Raw genomic sequence first — 15,533 nt, forward strand, 5'->3', positions numbered from 1 at the left:
TTTAATTTATGGCCAAGTATAGTGGCTCACACCTGTAATCCCAACACTTAAGGAGGCCAAGACAGACAGATTGCTTGAGCCCAGGAGTTTCAGCCCAGTCTGGGCAACATGTTGAAACCTGTCTCTACTAAAAATTAGCCGGGCATGATGGCAGGTGCTGTAATCCCATCTACTTGGGAGGCTGAGGCAGGAGAATCACTTCAACCCAGGAGGTGGAAGCTGTAGTGAGCTGAGATTATGCCACTGCACTTGAACCTGGGTGACAGAGTGAGACTCTGCCTCCCCCCAAAAAAATTTTTTTTAGAGGCATGGTCTTGCTCTATCACCCAGGCTGTAGTGCAGCGATGCAATCATAGCTTAGTGCAGCCTTGAATTCCTGGGCTCAAGCAATCTGCCTGCCTTAGCCTCCTGGGTAGCTGGGACTACAGGAACACACCATCACATCCAGCTTTTCTTACTGTTTGGAACTTTTTGTTTCCTTAAAGATTAAAAAAAATAAAAAAACCTAATGCTGATTTTAAGTATATCATAGTAGTTGGGAATATTAGCCTAGAGTATGACTGCAAGTCACTGAAACTCTCAGTGTTGTACTTCTCCTGTCTATAAAATGTGAAGGAATAATGGTATCTATAGCAATGAATTATCACGAACTGTCATCCATGTAAAATGCTTACCACAATACCTGGCATATAAATATTTTATAAATATTAGTTATTATTACTGATTTCCTTCCACTACTACCATTCACAGTGATATAGTTTGACCGCCGTTGTCCTCAACCAAATCTCATCTTGAATTGTAGATCCCATAATTCCCATGTGTCATGGGAGGGACCTGGTGGAAGGTAATTGAATCATGGGAGCAGGTCTTTCCCGTGCTGTTCTCATGATAGTGAATAAGTCTCACAAGATCTGATGGTTTTGTAAATGGGAGTTCCCCTATACAGGCCCTCTTGCCTGCCGCTAGGTAAGACATGACTTTGCTCCTCATTTGCCTTTAGCCATAATTGTTAGGCCTCACTAGCCCTGTGGAACTGTGCGTCAATTAAACCTCTCGTCTTTATAAATTACCCAGTTTCAGGTTTGTCTTTATTACTAGCCTGACAATGGACTAATACAAAGGAATTTTACTTTGACACATCATGACTTTAGTGTGTCGAGGATTGAGAAGAATTACAGAACTTCCTCAGGATCTGGGTATTTAGAACCTTCATGACAGAAACATATACCCAGTGTTGAGAGGAATGGGCAGGGGTTCAGTCACACTCAGTCCCTAAGCTGCACACTGAAGTAGAGGACTCTGGTCTCTTGGAGAGAGAGTGAGCATTGCCAGAATAAGGAGAGAGTCACATGAAGGGGATTTGTGGGAAAGTGTTTGTGGAAGAGCACAGCAAGAGGGGGTGTTGTCAGGAGGGGCCAGTGGTGGTACACTGTGTGGTTTCACAAGGGGGACCTGACCTCTTTTTGGTTACTATAATTCAGGTCTGGTTTCAGTCTTTCTGAAGTAGAAACCTCACTCTGTCATGTATGCAGAGTTGATTAGAGCCTGGAAAACTGGTTGAATGTTGCTCATTGTCATAAAGGATTGATATATGACCCAGAATGCCACTTTATTAATCAGGCAGAAGAACACAAACCTCACTGTTCAGGCATGCCCTATGCTTGTTTCCAGGCCACTTGAGAAGTCAGATTATAATTAGAAGGCTGCTTTGGTGAGTACAAAGTCTGAGAAAGAGTAATGCGAGTCCACAGTTCAAAGGTTCTTCTTTGGATATGGTTCAAGAAGTCTACCAACCTCTGGTTCTTTGGGCCTTCACTTTATACATTTTAGGCTAGCCAATTAAGTTATTATAGAATACGTATGAAACAATAGATTAGTTCTGAGTTTATTAAATTGCTATGAAATTCCAGTCCTGCCCTTCTCTTTTATGCCTCCTGGGGATTACCCAGGTCAACCTGGTTGGAATTTGGAGTGTAACTCAACTCCCATTGTCAGAAATTTGTAGACAGTGTCATTTTACTCCCCCAATGATATCTGTTAGGTACAGAATTTATCTGTTTTAGGCTCAGAAGGCAAACATAATCCTCGAGTCTTCAAATTATTTGGGAGTACCCTATTGTCATATATATGAACACTTTATCAATGATATTTAGAGATTTGCAGGATGGAGAAGTGGAAAAGATATGAACAGGAGATAACAGTTACTAATCTAAAAATGTAGACATAGGTGGGAGTTGCCAGAAGTTCCAAGCTATCTTTAGACTGCATGAAATAAAGCATTCCTTCAAAGCTTGTTGTCTTGTTCATTTCCTCAATGTGAAGCTGTCATCAACATGAACATTGATCACTTCATGTGGTATTTTAAGGTGGTTGAAGTAAAAAGGATATAGATGCCATTTGTGACATCTCAGTGTAGGCTGTTTAGGGCTCTTCTACTCGGGGTTTGTTTAGAGATGGTGGAACAATTGTTAACAGTGAATATTCATGAAGAGGAGGAGGGGAGACACTTTGACTTTCAGTTTGCATACTTCCATATGTTTTGACTTTCCCCTTCAATACTTGCATACTACTTTTGTAATGTTTTAAAAAGCAATTGAAAAAACTTAAAGGTTGGATAACAATATTATAATATTTATCAGTATTATTGTTGAGCTTTTGCCACTGGAACTGTTACTGTTATTAGTATCAATGACATTAGGTAACACTTTTTAAGGAGCTTTTACCGGATAATATAATAAGCATATTACAAAATGTGTTTATTAATATATTTATGTAATGAGCATATACAAAATATGCCCCTGGATAATAAGCATATTATAAAAATTATCCCTGACTTTTTACAGGAAGCCAGTGAAATAGGAATTATGATTATTCTTATTTCACCAATGCAAAATTGAGACTTAAGGAGGTTAGATAACTTATCCTAATCTTGAAGAGGTAGTTGGAGGAGCCAAAGTTTGAACTCTAGACTGTTCAACTCCAGACCTGAAGCACTTTATTATTATTAAAACTTTATGCCAAGTTACCCTATTTCTTGTATTCTCAATTAAAAGGTACCAAAGTTAAATACCAGTAATTGAGCATCTCTAGAAGAGTCAATGAATAACTATCTCATTGATTATGATATCTGAACCTTGAGCTAAGCAATGGAAAGGGTTATTATAGCAAAAGGAGGCCAGGTGCGGTGGCTCACTTCTGCAATCCCAGCACTTAAGGAGACCAATGCTGAGAAGATCACTTGAGCTCAGGAGTTTGAGACCAGCCTGGGCAACATAGTGAGACACCATCTCTATTTCTAATTTTTTTAAATTAAGATGATTTTTAAAGATTATCTAAAATACTATCTTACATTCATATGGCATTGTTTGAAAGGAGATTAAAATATAGTAAAAAAAAATGTGTACTCAAAATGGCATTCAGTTTACTGCTTGCTAAGAGCTTAATTGGTAAAATGCCAGTTGTTAGAAATGTACATTTCAGATTATAATATAAAAATAACTGGGGAAATGGCTGGATGCAGTGCCTAACACCTGTAACCCCAGCACTTTGGGAGGCTGAGGTGGACGGATCACCTGAGGTCGGGAGTTCAAGACCACAGCCTGACCAACATGGAGAAACCCCGTTTCTACTAAAAATATGAAATTAGCCAGGTGTAGTGGCACATGCCTGTAATCCCAGCTACTCGGGAGGCTGAGGCAGAAGAATCACTTGAACCTGGGAGGCAGAGGTTGCAGTGAGCCAAGATTGCGCCATTGCACTCTAGCCTGGGCAACAAGAGCAAAACTCCATCTCATCAATAAATAAATGGGAAGAAATCTGTTCTTTTTTCACAGCATTAATGTATGAATTGAGTATAATTCTGTGTTTATATATGTTTCTTTCAGGGCTAGTGGTTGGATTTATCCTAACCATTGCAAATTTTAGCTTTTTTACGTCTTTGCTGATGTTTTTCCTGTCTTCTTCTAAACTCACTAAATGGAAGGGAGAAACAAAGAAGCGCCTAGATTCAGAATATAAGGAAGGTAAAATTAATTATGTTTGATGTTAATCAGAATAGTACACTTCATTTCATCCTAACATAAGCTTTTAATCAGAATGTTGTTTAGACTGTCAAAACACATCAATTTTATATGAGAATTCCTTATGGTGGCCAAAGCGAGTTTATCATTTATTTCACAACAATAGGAAATAACAGCAGAATATTAGGAGCACTAGAGTCTGTCATAATTTTTCCAGATTTGTTAATAACAGTACAGAATCTGGGCAAATGTACTGTTCTACTTTTACTATTTTAAAAATGTTTGTTGTTGTTTTTCTTGTCTTAAACTTTAAAACATAAACACCTATAACTGCATGGTTTTCCTTCTAAGGAGAGAGCATTTATTTGTCCTTTTCTGTTTGTTTCCAGGTGGGCAAAGGAATTGGGTTCAGGTATTCTGTAATGGAGCTGTACCCACAGAGCTGGCACTGCTATACATGATAGAAAATGGCCCTGGGGAAATCCCAGTCGATTTTTCCAAGCAGTACTCTGCTTCGTGGATGTGTTTGTCTCTCTTGGCTGCATTGGCCTGCTGTGCTGGAGACACATGGGCTTCAGAAGTTGGCACAGTTCTGAGTAAAAGTCCTCCAAGGCTGATAACAACCTGGGAGAAAGTTCCAGTTGGTGAGTCCTTTTTTTCTTTTTGACCCATTGGTAGACATAGTTGGTGAGTCTTGACTTGGGATTCTTTTAAAAAACAAACCAAAAAACCTCTTGATTTAATGTATTTCTTATTTTAGAGCCTTTTAAGAACTTTATTTGGTCTCTTTAAATAATAATTGGAAAATTTCTATAGACTATTAAGCTGGTAATAATAAATAATATTTGCAGGAAATGTTAGCAAGACCTAGATAAGCAATACAGGAACATAGAGATTAATTTGCAAACATATGAGTAGGGAAGGAAAAGAAAGGGAACAATAGAATATTTATTGAGGGCCTGTTATGATATCAGTGCTTTAACCTATATCTCAGTTCTCCATTATCAATGTAGTCAACAACTACATAGGTTGAGCATCTCAAATCTGAACATCCAAAATCCAAAATGCTCCAAAATCTTAAACTCTTTGACATGATGCTCAGAGGAAATGTTCATTGGAGTGTTTCAGATTTATGATTTTGAGATTTGGGGGTGCTCAACTGGTAAGTCTATATAATGCAAATATTCCAAATCTGAAAAAATTCAAAATCCAAAACACTTCTGGTCCCAAGCAATTTGGGTAAAGAAAATACTCAACCTGTACTGTTTCTTCTTTTTGTCCTCTGATGCTTCTCTTCCTCTCTTCCCCTTCTTTTCTTTCTCACCCATCTTATCCTCTATCATTGCCTTCTCCTCCTCTTCTTTTATCTCCTCCTCTTCATCATCATCATAACAGCTAGCACATTTTAAGTACCTACTACAGAGCACTATTCTAACTGCTTTACACGGATTGCCACTTAGTACTCATAATAATCATATGAATTAGTTTATTATTTATATTTTATAAAGAAACTAAAGCCCAAAGAAGTTAAATAAATTAACTACAGTCATATGGCTTAAGAGTTGCAGAATTGGGCCTGGCAAGGTGGCCCAGCTGTCATCCTAGCTACTAGAGAGGCTGAGGTGGGAGGATCGCATGAGCCCAGAGTTGGAGGCTGCTGTAAGCTATGATCACACCATTGTACTCTAGCCAACGTTGACAGGGCAAAACCTTGTCTCTAAAAAGAGAGAGTAAGAGAGAGAGAGTAGCAGGACCAAGACTGAAACCAGGCAGTCTGGCTTCATTGAACCATTCTGCTTCACTGCTTAAAATATCAAGAGTTACTGAGGAGAAAATACTATTTTCTGAATAGGCTACAGTCTTTAGATTTCATTAAAGAGAATGCTTTCTTTAAATTAGTCTTGATTGGATAGGTACTTTGCTGTCCCTGACTTTATGTGTTTGCTGGTTGTTAACCTGATGATTTTCTGCATGTTTCTTCTTCAGGAACCAATGGAGGAGTTACAGTGGTGGGCCTTGTCTCCAGTCTCCTTGGTGGTACCTTTGTGGGCATTGCATACTTCCTCACACAGCTGACTTTTGTGAATGATTTAGACATTTCTGCTCCCCAATGGCCAATTATTGTATTTGGTGGTTTAGCTGGATTACTAGGATCAATTGTGGACTCCTATATAGGGGCTACAATGCAGTATACTGGTAAGAACATCCTTTCATTCTTGCAACTTATTGGTGTGTTAAAGAAATAGGGAAGAAATAGAGAAAAGAAAGAAAAAATGTCAACAATGAAAACAAATCCAAAGACACAGGATGTTGACAGACCAGAAATGATAGGACAGAGTCTCTTCCACAATTTTGGCTTTCTTATACTTTTGTATTAAATTAATTGAAAGATAATTAGTCTTGCATAGCAATGATTAGAAGCTGTGTGGGAAAGACACAATAGCACAGAGAACAGATGCTTTCGTGTGGGCCATTACCTAATCCAAGGAAAGAAAGACATTTGGGATCAGATCATTTTAATACAATTCCTTCCATTCATTTCCCCAGTCCATTTGAGGGATAATTGTACTAATCTGACTATACGCACGACCTACTTTATTACTGTGATATGCTTGCTATCCTTGCCGCTGAGTTTTTTGCCTCACTCAGGATATATGGTAGATGGCTGGGTGCAGTGGCTCATGCCTGTAATTCCAGCACTTTGGGAGGCTGAGGCGGGCAGATCACTGAGGTCAGGAGTTCCAGACCAGCCTGGCCAACATGGTGAAACCCATCTCTACTAAAAATACAAAAATTGCCAGGCGTAATGGTGCCTGCCTGTTAATTCCAGCTATTCGGGAGGCTGAGGCAGGAGAATTGATTGAACCTGGGAGGCAGAGTTTGCAGTGAGTCAAGATCATGCCACTGCACTTTTGCGTGAGTGACAGACCAATATTCCATCTCAAAAACCAACCAACCAACTATGTATGTATATATATATATATATATATATATGAGTGGTAGAGTATGTTTTTCTCAAAATTTTCAGTGCTTTGCTTCTAAGACTTTCTTATCCTATCAGTGTACTGACATATTCTGTTAGGTGTGTATTTATACTCTCATCAACCATGTTTCTCCTTTGATTGACATCAGGAAGAGGTTGGAAGGCTAGAGAAGGGTTCTCTCAGTACGGTCCTCCCAGTACTCTTCATGCCTCAGGAAATATATTTGCCCTTCCTTCCCTCTCTCCATCAGTCGGAATATTTGTTCTCAGTGTTGTTAGTCTCATTTAGATTTTAAGGATGAAGCAATCTGATCTTAATTCCCACTAAAGGGTAAATAACTCTACACACACACACACACACACACACACACACACACACAGTAACACATGTTTCTTAAAGAGTGTAGGTTTTATTCTAAATTGGTTTCTAGTTGGGTAAGTTTCTGATTGCATTGAGTGGGTTAAAAAGAAATGCATGCAGTAGGGGAGATTCTGTAAATCTTCGTGTGCCCCCTTTGTGCCAGCCCCATGCGCAACCCTTTGTTTACAGTGCTGTGGCCACAGACATGATCCCTACGCTCAAGGACCTCATAGATCAGTCTTGGAGGGGAGCCGCTGGAAAGGCAGGCCCAACCCGCCAGTTTCATGCCCTCTCTGCTTTTCATGTTCTCTCTTTCACTTCTGAAGCAACTCCAGAGGTATGGACAGAAAATTACTGAGGTGTATTGGAACCCTTGTATTCAAAGAGGCCATTTGTAATCAAGGGTTCTGTATCTCTCATCATATAAATTATCCATTAAAGTCGTTTAGCAGGTCACTTAGAACCTTTCAAAGACTGTATGCTTTGGAGGAAAAATCTATTTTGTTCTTTTTTTAAAATCAAGTAATTTGGGTTTTCTACCTCACTTGCTTCTTTTTCCATTTCAGGGTTGGATGAAAGCACTGGCATGGTGGTGAACAGCCCAACAAATGAGGCAAAGCACATAGCGGGGAAGCCCATTCTTGATAACAACGCAGTGAATCTGTTTTCTTCTGTTCTTCTTGCTCTCTTGCTCCCAACTGCTGCTTGTGGTTTTTGGCCCAGGGAGTGAACTTTTTTTCATTCCCACAGGTTGAAACTGGTGAGTCCAGCTAAACTTGCAATTCCAACTTTCATCCTAAGAATAATAATTGTAATGGCAAAGCAGAAATGCCAGCTCTTCCTATATTCCATTGTGATGGGATTTCACATTTTCCTCTCATCAACTCCCCTGTAATAGCTAGCATCTTTCTAGTGAAAGAGAAAGGTTCATAGAATTTGTGCATTTTTTTTCTGCTGAATGGAGGTCTTGAGCAATGAAGCTATATTATTCCTACATATTGCTGTGTATTGAATTGAAAGTTCCTATATAGTCAATGTCAAGTTTTGTCTTATTTTGTTTGTTTAAACCAGTGTAGGGAATAAAAGTGATGATATTTAAAATAGTTCTCCATTGAAGAAGAGAAAAGGCACTGTGCTAGTTACCCAAATGTTGTGTCTGTTTTACATAGTTTAAGCTGATGTGTATGGACGCCTAAGTGTGGTATCCTGAACTTCTCCCATTACATTGCTATTCACAATTGGGAAGAGTGTGGGGATTGGTTCCTAGTGAGTTTTGTGGCCTAGTCCACAATTATTCTTCTTTCCTCAGGGTTAGTGATGAAAAAAACCTAGATATCTTTTTCATATGACCATTACAATGTGTGAAAAAAGTTATTTTAACTAAAAGGAAAAGAACTCTATCTTATATCTAAAAAATGTGCACCTTATTATATGTTTCAGTTGCTCTCTGAACAGAAATTATTTTCAATGTAATATGTTGAATGTATTTCTAGCTTTCTTTGAATTATGTTTGGCATCCTGGCTTAGCACTGGCATCCTGAACAGTTAGTCACTGGGAAATTACTGTATTTCTTTATAAATTTACTGTCATACAAATTACTTGAAAATACTATGATTTTCTATTATCACCTTCTAAGTGTATTCCCTCTTACACTGTAGCCTCAATTAAAGCAAATTCTGCTTTTCAGTTTTGTTCCTCACTATGATTTACTGTGTGCCAAAGGAGTTTTGACATAGTACAGATTATTTTACTAAAAGTATTTTAAAATGTTTCTCATGTGATTTCTGTACCTTCTTCCTCCTGCCCTTTTTGCTTTTTTAAAGAAATTGGGGAAGGATTTATGAACACACCACCACCAGAGTGTGAGTAATGCTTAGAATTCTTTATTGGTGGCCCTACGATGGTGATGACCTAGAACTGACTTTGTTCAGGACAAAAAACAAAACAATCACACCCTTAATTTTGAAGCCAGTCAGATTAGGGAATTGCAACAATTGGCCTAGAACTTTGGGTATACATTGGAAGCACCAGGGCATGTTTGCCTTGTTTGTTTGTTTGTTTTTTGAGACAGAGTCTCACTCTGTGGCCCAGGCTGGACTCCAGCACAGTGGCTTAATCTCGGCTGACTGTAGCCTCCGCCTCCCAGGTTCACACAATTCTCTTGCCTCAGCTACCCAAGTAGCTGGGATCACAGGCGTGCACTACCACCCCCAGCTAATGTTTGTATTTTTAGTAGAGACAGGGTTTCACCATGTTGGCTAGGCTAGTCTCGAACTCCTGGCCCCAAGTGATCTGTCCCCTCAGCCTCCCAAAGAGCTATTACAGATGTAAGTCACTGTGCCCAGCCACCAGGGCATGTTTTTTAAAAAGTACTGGTGTCTCGGTTTTACACTGCAGAAATCTGATTTATCTGATCTAAGGTACAGCCCTGATATTGGGACTTTTTAAAGCTCTGACTATATGTTAGAATCATCATGTAAGGAGTTTTTAAAACACTGTTGTAAGGGCCCCTTTCTAGACCAAGTCAGTCAGAATGTTGGACAATGAGGCCCTTGCATGTATATTTTTACAAAGCTCTCTGGGAGATTCTAATGCTTAACCATGTTCAGAAGCACTGAATAAGAATATCCTGGGCTGGGCATGGTAGCTCACGCCAGTAATCCCAGCACTTTGGAAGGCCGAGGCAGGTGGATCACTTGAGGTCAGGAGTTCAAGGTTAGCCTGGCCAACATGGTGAAACATTGTCTCTACTAAAAATACAAAAAATTAGCCAGGCATGGTGGCACGTGCCTGTAATCCCAGCTACTCGGGAGGCTGAGGCAGGAGAATCACTGGAACCCAGGAGGTGGAGATTGCAGTGAGCCGAGATGGCACCACCGCCCTCCAGTCTGGGCAACGAGCAGAACTCCATCTCCAAAAAAAAAAAAAAAAAAAAAAAAAAAAAAAAAAAAAAAAAAAAAAAAAAAAAAAAAAAAAAAAGAATATTCTAAGCACTAGAACTACTGAATAAGAATATCCTAAAGCACTGTGTCTAACCACTTGAAAAGAGTGGGACTTTTCAATTTTAGGGAAATAACTATTTGCAACAACACAGCATGTTATCTTTATGGATTAATAACTTCTGGTAACTATAGTGTCTTACAGCTACATCACATATAAAATTATTGTGTCAGCTTTCACACAACCTGCACGTTGTTCTAACATGTGCTTTTTCTTTTCTTGGAGATTCATCTTCATGACATACTAGGGGACAAAAATATTTATTGGGACTGTCTTTGGGTTTAGTAGAATCACTGTATCATTAACAGTTTGGGGTCCTTTATTTGAAAACTGAGGTCTAGATGTGTTTTGCAATCAAAATTTTTGAGATTTTGAAAAACTAATAGGGTCTACATAAAATATTTCACTCAAAACTACTAAAAAAAAGTCTGGGACAGCAGCTCATTATCAAATATGCTATTTTTGTGGTGATTTATGAATATCCCCACTAAGTATGATAACTAAAGATCATAAAGAGCCTCAGATCAAATCAGGTCAGGTTTTGTCAACAAACTTGTGAAGAAACTGGTTTTCATAGCTTTTTAGACATGAGAATTGAGGATAAGAAATTGTGTCTCTGTCCTTTTTTTTTAATTTTTGTAAGTTCATATTCTACAGTGACATCTTTTGAATTGGATATTTAACTAATTCAACTTATTTTTCCTCTTTGCAGAATGGGCAGTTGATGTTAAAAACACTTCTCATGGAAAGAGCTCTATATAACAGTATAATAAAACTGCCTGCCTTGGCAGCATAAAGGTGTACTATTTCTTATCATACTGATACATGATAGAGAAGGGCAGATATATGTGGTATGGGGCAGCTCCTGAAAGAGACTTCCAGGAGTAGCATGTTGAAAACTCCCTCATTAAATAGAGCCACCAGGAGAGCAAAGAATTGATACAGCAGGTCATTCTATTCTTAGCTTTTCTCATTACTTGAGTTATCTATTCCTCATATATCTCTTTCCACCTATCTGCTATACACGTAGGATGCTGGCTGCAGAAATATCAACCTCACCCTAATTACATAAAGGACTAGTATAGAGAAAAAGCATGTAAAATAATGCTTTAAACTTTGCCACATACCTGCGATATGAACAGCTGCTGCCTGTTATATACAGTGGGTATACTAGAGCCCAGTCATATGATTTTCCTGATGTTTTATCTAATGTTCCCAGTTCCATCACAATGAGAATGATCTATACTAGCCACCAGATCCCAGGTGAATTGTGGTGTGCTTTAAAAATGAAAACACAATTCTGTGGTTTCATTATTTAATCCCCTTATGGAGTATCTGTATTGGCTGTTTTCTGTTTGTTTGTTTGTTTTTGAGACGGTCTCATTCTGTCACCAGGCTGGAGTACAGTGGCACAATCTCAGGCAATCTCGGCTCACTGCAACCTCCGCCTCCCAGGTTCAAGCGATTCTCCTGCCCTAGGCACCCAAGTAGCTGGGACTACAGGCATGTGGCACCACACCCAGCTTATTTTTATATTTTTAGTAGAGATGGGGTTTCACCATGTTGGCCAGGATGGTCTTGATCTCTTGACCTCATGATCCACCCACCTTGGCCACCCAAAGTGGTGGGATTACAGGCTTGAGCCACCGCACCCAGCAAGTATCTGTTTTTGTAACTCCAAGTAGTTCTCAATATTTTAAAAATACTTAAGCATTCAATATATATTCGTTGAATTAAGTTATTTGACTCTAACATTATTTCTTTTAAGAGTCACTGGAAGGCAATAATCAGTAACATATCCCTGGAGGAAAATATAAAATGAAAAACCAGTTTGGCTACCAGAATTTCTACGAACTGGAGTGTTTCTGGCATTTCTCAATCATGCAAAATAATATTAATGGTCAATAACTAACGAGTCAGGAAATTATTGAAGAAGTGAAGGAGTAGCAGGGCAAGGCTTAAAATTATTTTCCCTGACAAGACTAAACTCTCAATTTATCGTAACTACCCTCTTTAAAAAAATTTTTTTTGTAGATCTAGTCACGAATCCAGACAAGATTGATTGATTGATTGATTGATTTTTGAGACAGAGCCTTACCCTGTTGCCCAGGCTGGAGTGCAGTGGCACAATCATAGCTCACTGTAGCTTCAACTTCCCCAGTTCAACTCATCTTCCTGCCTCAGCCCCCAAGTAGCTGGGACTACAGACATACACTACCACACCCAGCTACTTTTTGAAAAAAACTTTTTTGTTGTAGAGATGAGTCCAGACTATGTCCTGTGTTGTCCATACCGGACTTGAACTCCAGTGTTCAAGTGATCTTCTCACCTTGGCCTCCCAAAGTGTGGGATTACAGGTGTGAGCCACCCCACCCAGCCAAAAATTTATTTCATAAATATGGCAACTCTTTTTTGAGTTTAGATTTTTTTTATTTTTATTAATATTTAATTAAATAATACACTGAATCTATTTTTTAAAAAATTACAACATTAGGCCAGATGTGGTAGCTCATGCCTGTAATCCCAGCATTTTGGGAAGTCAAGTTGGGAGAATTTCCAAAGGCCATGAGTTTGAGACTAGCCTGGGCAACAGAGCAAAACCCTGTCTCTACAAAAAATAAAAAATTAGCCAGACATGGTGGTGTACATCTGTAGTCCCAGCCACTCAGGAGGCTGAGGTGGGAGGATTGTTTGAGCATGGGAGTTGGAGGCTACAGTGAGTCATAATTGTGCCACTGTGCTCCAACCTGGGTGACAGAAACTCTTTCTCAATTTAAAAAGTAATAATAAAAATAAATAAATAAAAATTACAACATTAGGAATAAAGCTAAAATATTATTTTGCCCCTACAACCCCCTCAGCAACTCTGAGCTCCTCCTATCTTCACCAAGCTAATTACTGATATAAATATGGGGTATGGGCCAGGCACAGTGGCTCATGCCTGTAATCCCAGCACTTTGGGTGGTTGAAGCTGGAGGATTACGTGAGGCCAGTAATTCGAGACCAGCCTGGTCAACAGGATGAGACCCCTATCTCTACAAAAAAAATTTAAAAATTAGCCAAGTGTGGTGGTATGTGGCTGTAGTCCCAGCTACCCAGGAGGCTGAGGCAAGAGGATCACTTAAGCAGAAGAGTTCAAGGCAGCAGTGAGCTATGATCATACCACTGTACTTCAGTCTGGGCAGCAGAATGAGATCCTGTCTATAAAAATAAAAATAAATAAATTTTGAATATTTTGTACATAATTTGTTTAAGTATGTTGTAACATACTTTAAAATCAATGAAATTGTTATAATTAGTATTGTCTTTTTGCTGCCTCAAGTCAGGTGCTTACATCCTAGAAAAATCTAGGAAGAAGGCTGGGTGCAGTGGCTCATGCCTGTAATCCCACCACTTTGGAAGGCCAAGGCAGATCACTTGAGGTCAAGAGTTCGAGATCAGCCTGGCCAACATAGTGAAACCCCTTCTCTACTAAAAAAATACAAAAATTAACTGGGTGTGGTGGTACATGCCTGTAGTCCCAGCTACTCAGGTGGCTGTGGCACGAGAATCACTTGAACCCAGGAGGCAGAGGTTACAGTGAGCTGAGATTGCGCCGTTGTTCTCCAGCTTGGGAAACAGAGTGAGACTCAGTCTCAGAAAAAAATAAAAATCTAGGGAGAAAGATTAGAAAGATATACACCAAAATACTATTGTTATCTGAGATAATTACATATGTATTTAATACTGTTAAAAATACACATACAAAACTTATTTTAAGTATTTTTCTATAAAGTCTATAATCAAATTTGTTTTTTCTATGAATCAAAAACATGGTCAAAGTAAAAATAATCTCTGGAATTGCCCCTCTTTCCCCTCCACTGCCTCCTCATATTATTTTAAATTATATTTCTTCTCTTTATAAACTACTTTATTAACAATGAACTGAAAGAGTGAAATGGAATTTTAGTATAACATAAAAGTAACTGGATACTCAAGGGAATTTTTTGATACCTTTGAGACGGGACATTTCCCTTGACCTCTTCACAGGACTTGTGAAGGGGAGCTTGTTTACTCAGCCAGAAGCTCTGAAACCCTCATGGGAGGGGGAGCACACAGGTGAGCAGGTGCAGGAGCCAGGGCGAACAAATGCTGGAACCATCCAGTAGCTCCTCTCTGGCGGGATCAAGCTTTGAGCAGGCCCTGAGGCAGCGTCCAAGCATGTTACAATGCTCTTTTAGCTCTGCTTTCCGGGAGGGAGTGTCTTTGACCCCCAGAGCCCCAGAGGGCATGTGTTACAATCAGTGCTCTTTGAGCATTTGCTGTCCAAAGATGGCTAAGTGTTCACCACCTCATTGGAGGGTAAGGGTCACAGCATTTTACTCTTCCCTCTTGGTACTCAAGTTCTTGTCTGGCATCCAGGAAGAATCAGGTGACACAAACCAGTTGAAGGGTGGTGTATGCGGATAATTTTCTTAAGTGGCGGAAGTGGCTGTCAGCGTGAAGGGGAGCTGGAAAGGGATGGATTGGGCAGATAATCTTCCCCTGGAGTTTAGCCATGCCTGTTCAAACTCTTCTCTGAAGTCCTGCTATCAAGCCATCCTTCTGAAGTCAAGCTGCTTTTCTCCAACTGCTTCTTCTCTTCTCTCCTTCTTTGCCACTCTGATTGCTCTGCTCTCCTGCCAGTGGAGCTTGGGGGTTTTATGGGCACAAGGTGGGAGGTGGGGCAGGCCAGGGTGGTTTTGGAAAAGGCAACATTAGGTGGGAAAACAAGGATGTGAAGTTCTCATTTAGGTCCTGGAGTCCAGGCTTGAGACTGGAGCCCTCATCAGGGACCACACCCTTTTCTACCTAGTATTTCCCTGCTTCCTGTTTGTATCACCTTCACTTTCAGATTCTTGTAGAAATTAAGTATCACATAACTACTTGCCCATGTAGTGAATCTGGTATGAGACTGGAGTTTTGGCAGATTTTTCAAATTCTTCTGATCTTGCTTAGCTGTTTACATTTGGAATAATACATGGCAAATACCTTATTGCATGACAAGATTCTCAACACATTGTCATAGAATTCTAGAATAAAGAACCTTAAGGAACCTTTTTAGCTCATTGCCCAGACTTGAAGCTAAAAAATACATATACTATCTCATATGAATGAGTATAATCTTATCCAACTCTTTAATGCTTCCTT

The 15,533-nt window shown here is 39.4% G+C and overlaps 1 protein-coding gene across 3 annotated transcripts in view; it reads left to right on the forward strand.

Moving 5' to 3' along the window:
• TMEM19 (transmembrane protein 19) overlaps positions 1-15,533 on the forward strand; it is a 43,150-nt gene that overhangs the window by 6,474 nt on the left and 21,143 nt on the right. For all 3 annotated transcript variants that reach the window (XM_017510077.2, XM_037731904.1, XM_017510076.2), the window contains exons 3-6: positions 3,885-4,022; positions 4,409-4,663; positions 6,006-6,215; positions 7,930-8,123. In XM_017510077.2, coding sequence (XP_017365566.1) covers positions 3,885-4,022; positions 4,409-4,663; positions 6,006-6,215; positions 7,930-8,093 — 767 coding nt within the window. In that variant the 3' untranslated portion in view covers positions 8,094-8,123. The remainder of the gene's footprint in view (positions 1-3,884; positions 4,023-4,408; positions 4,664-6,005; positions 6,216-7,929; positions 8,124-15,533) is intronic.

Source organism: Cebus imitator, unplaced genomic scaffold, assembly GCF_001604975.1.
Source record: "Cebus imitator isolate Cc_AM_T3 unplaced genomic scaffold, Cebus_imitator-1.0 Scaffold429, whole genome shotgun sequence".
Classification (NCBI taxonomy): domain Eukaryota; kingdom Metazoa; phylum Chordata; class Mammalia; order Primates; family Cebidae; genus Cebus; species Cebus imitator.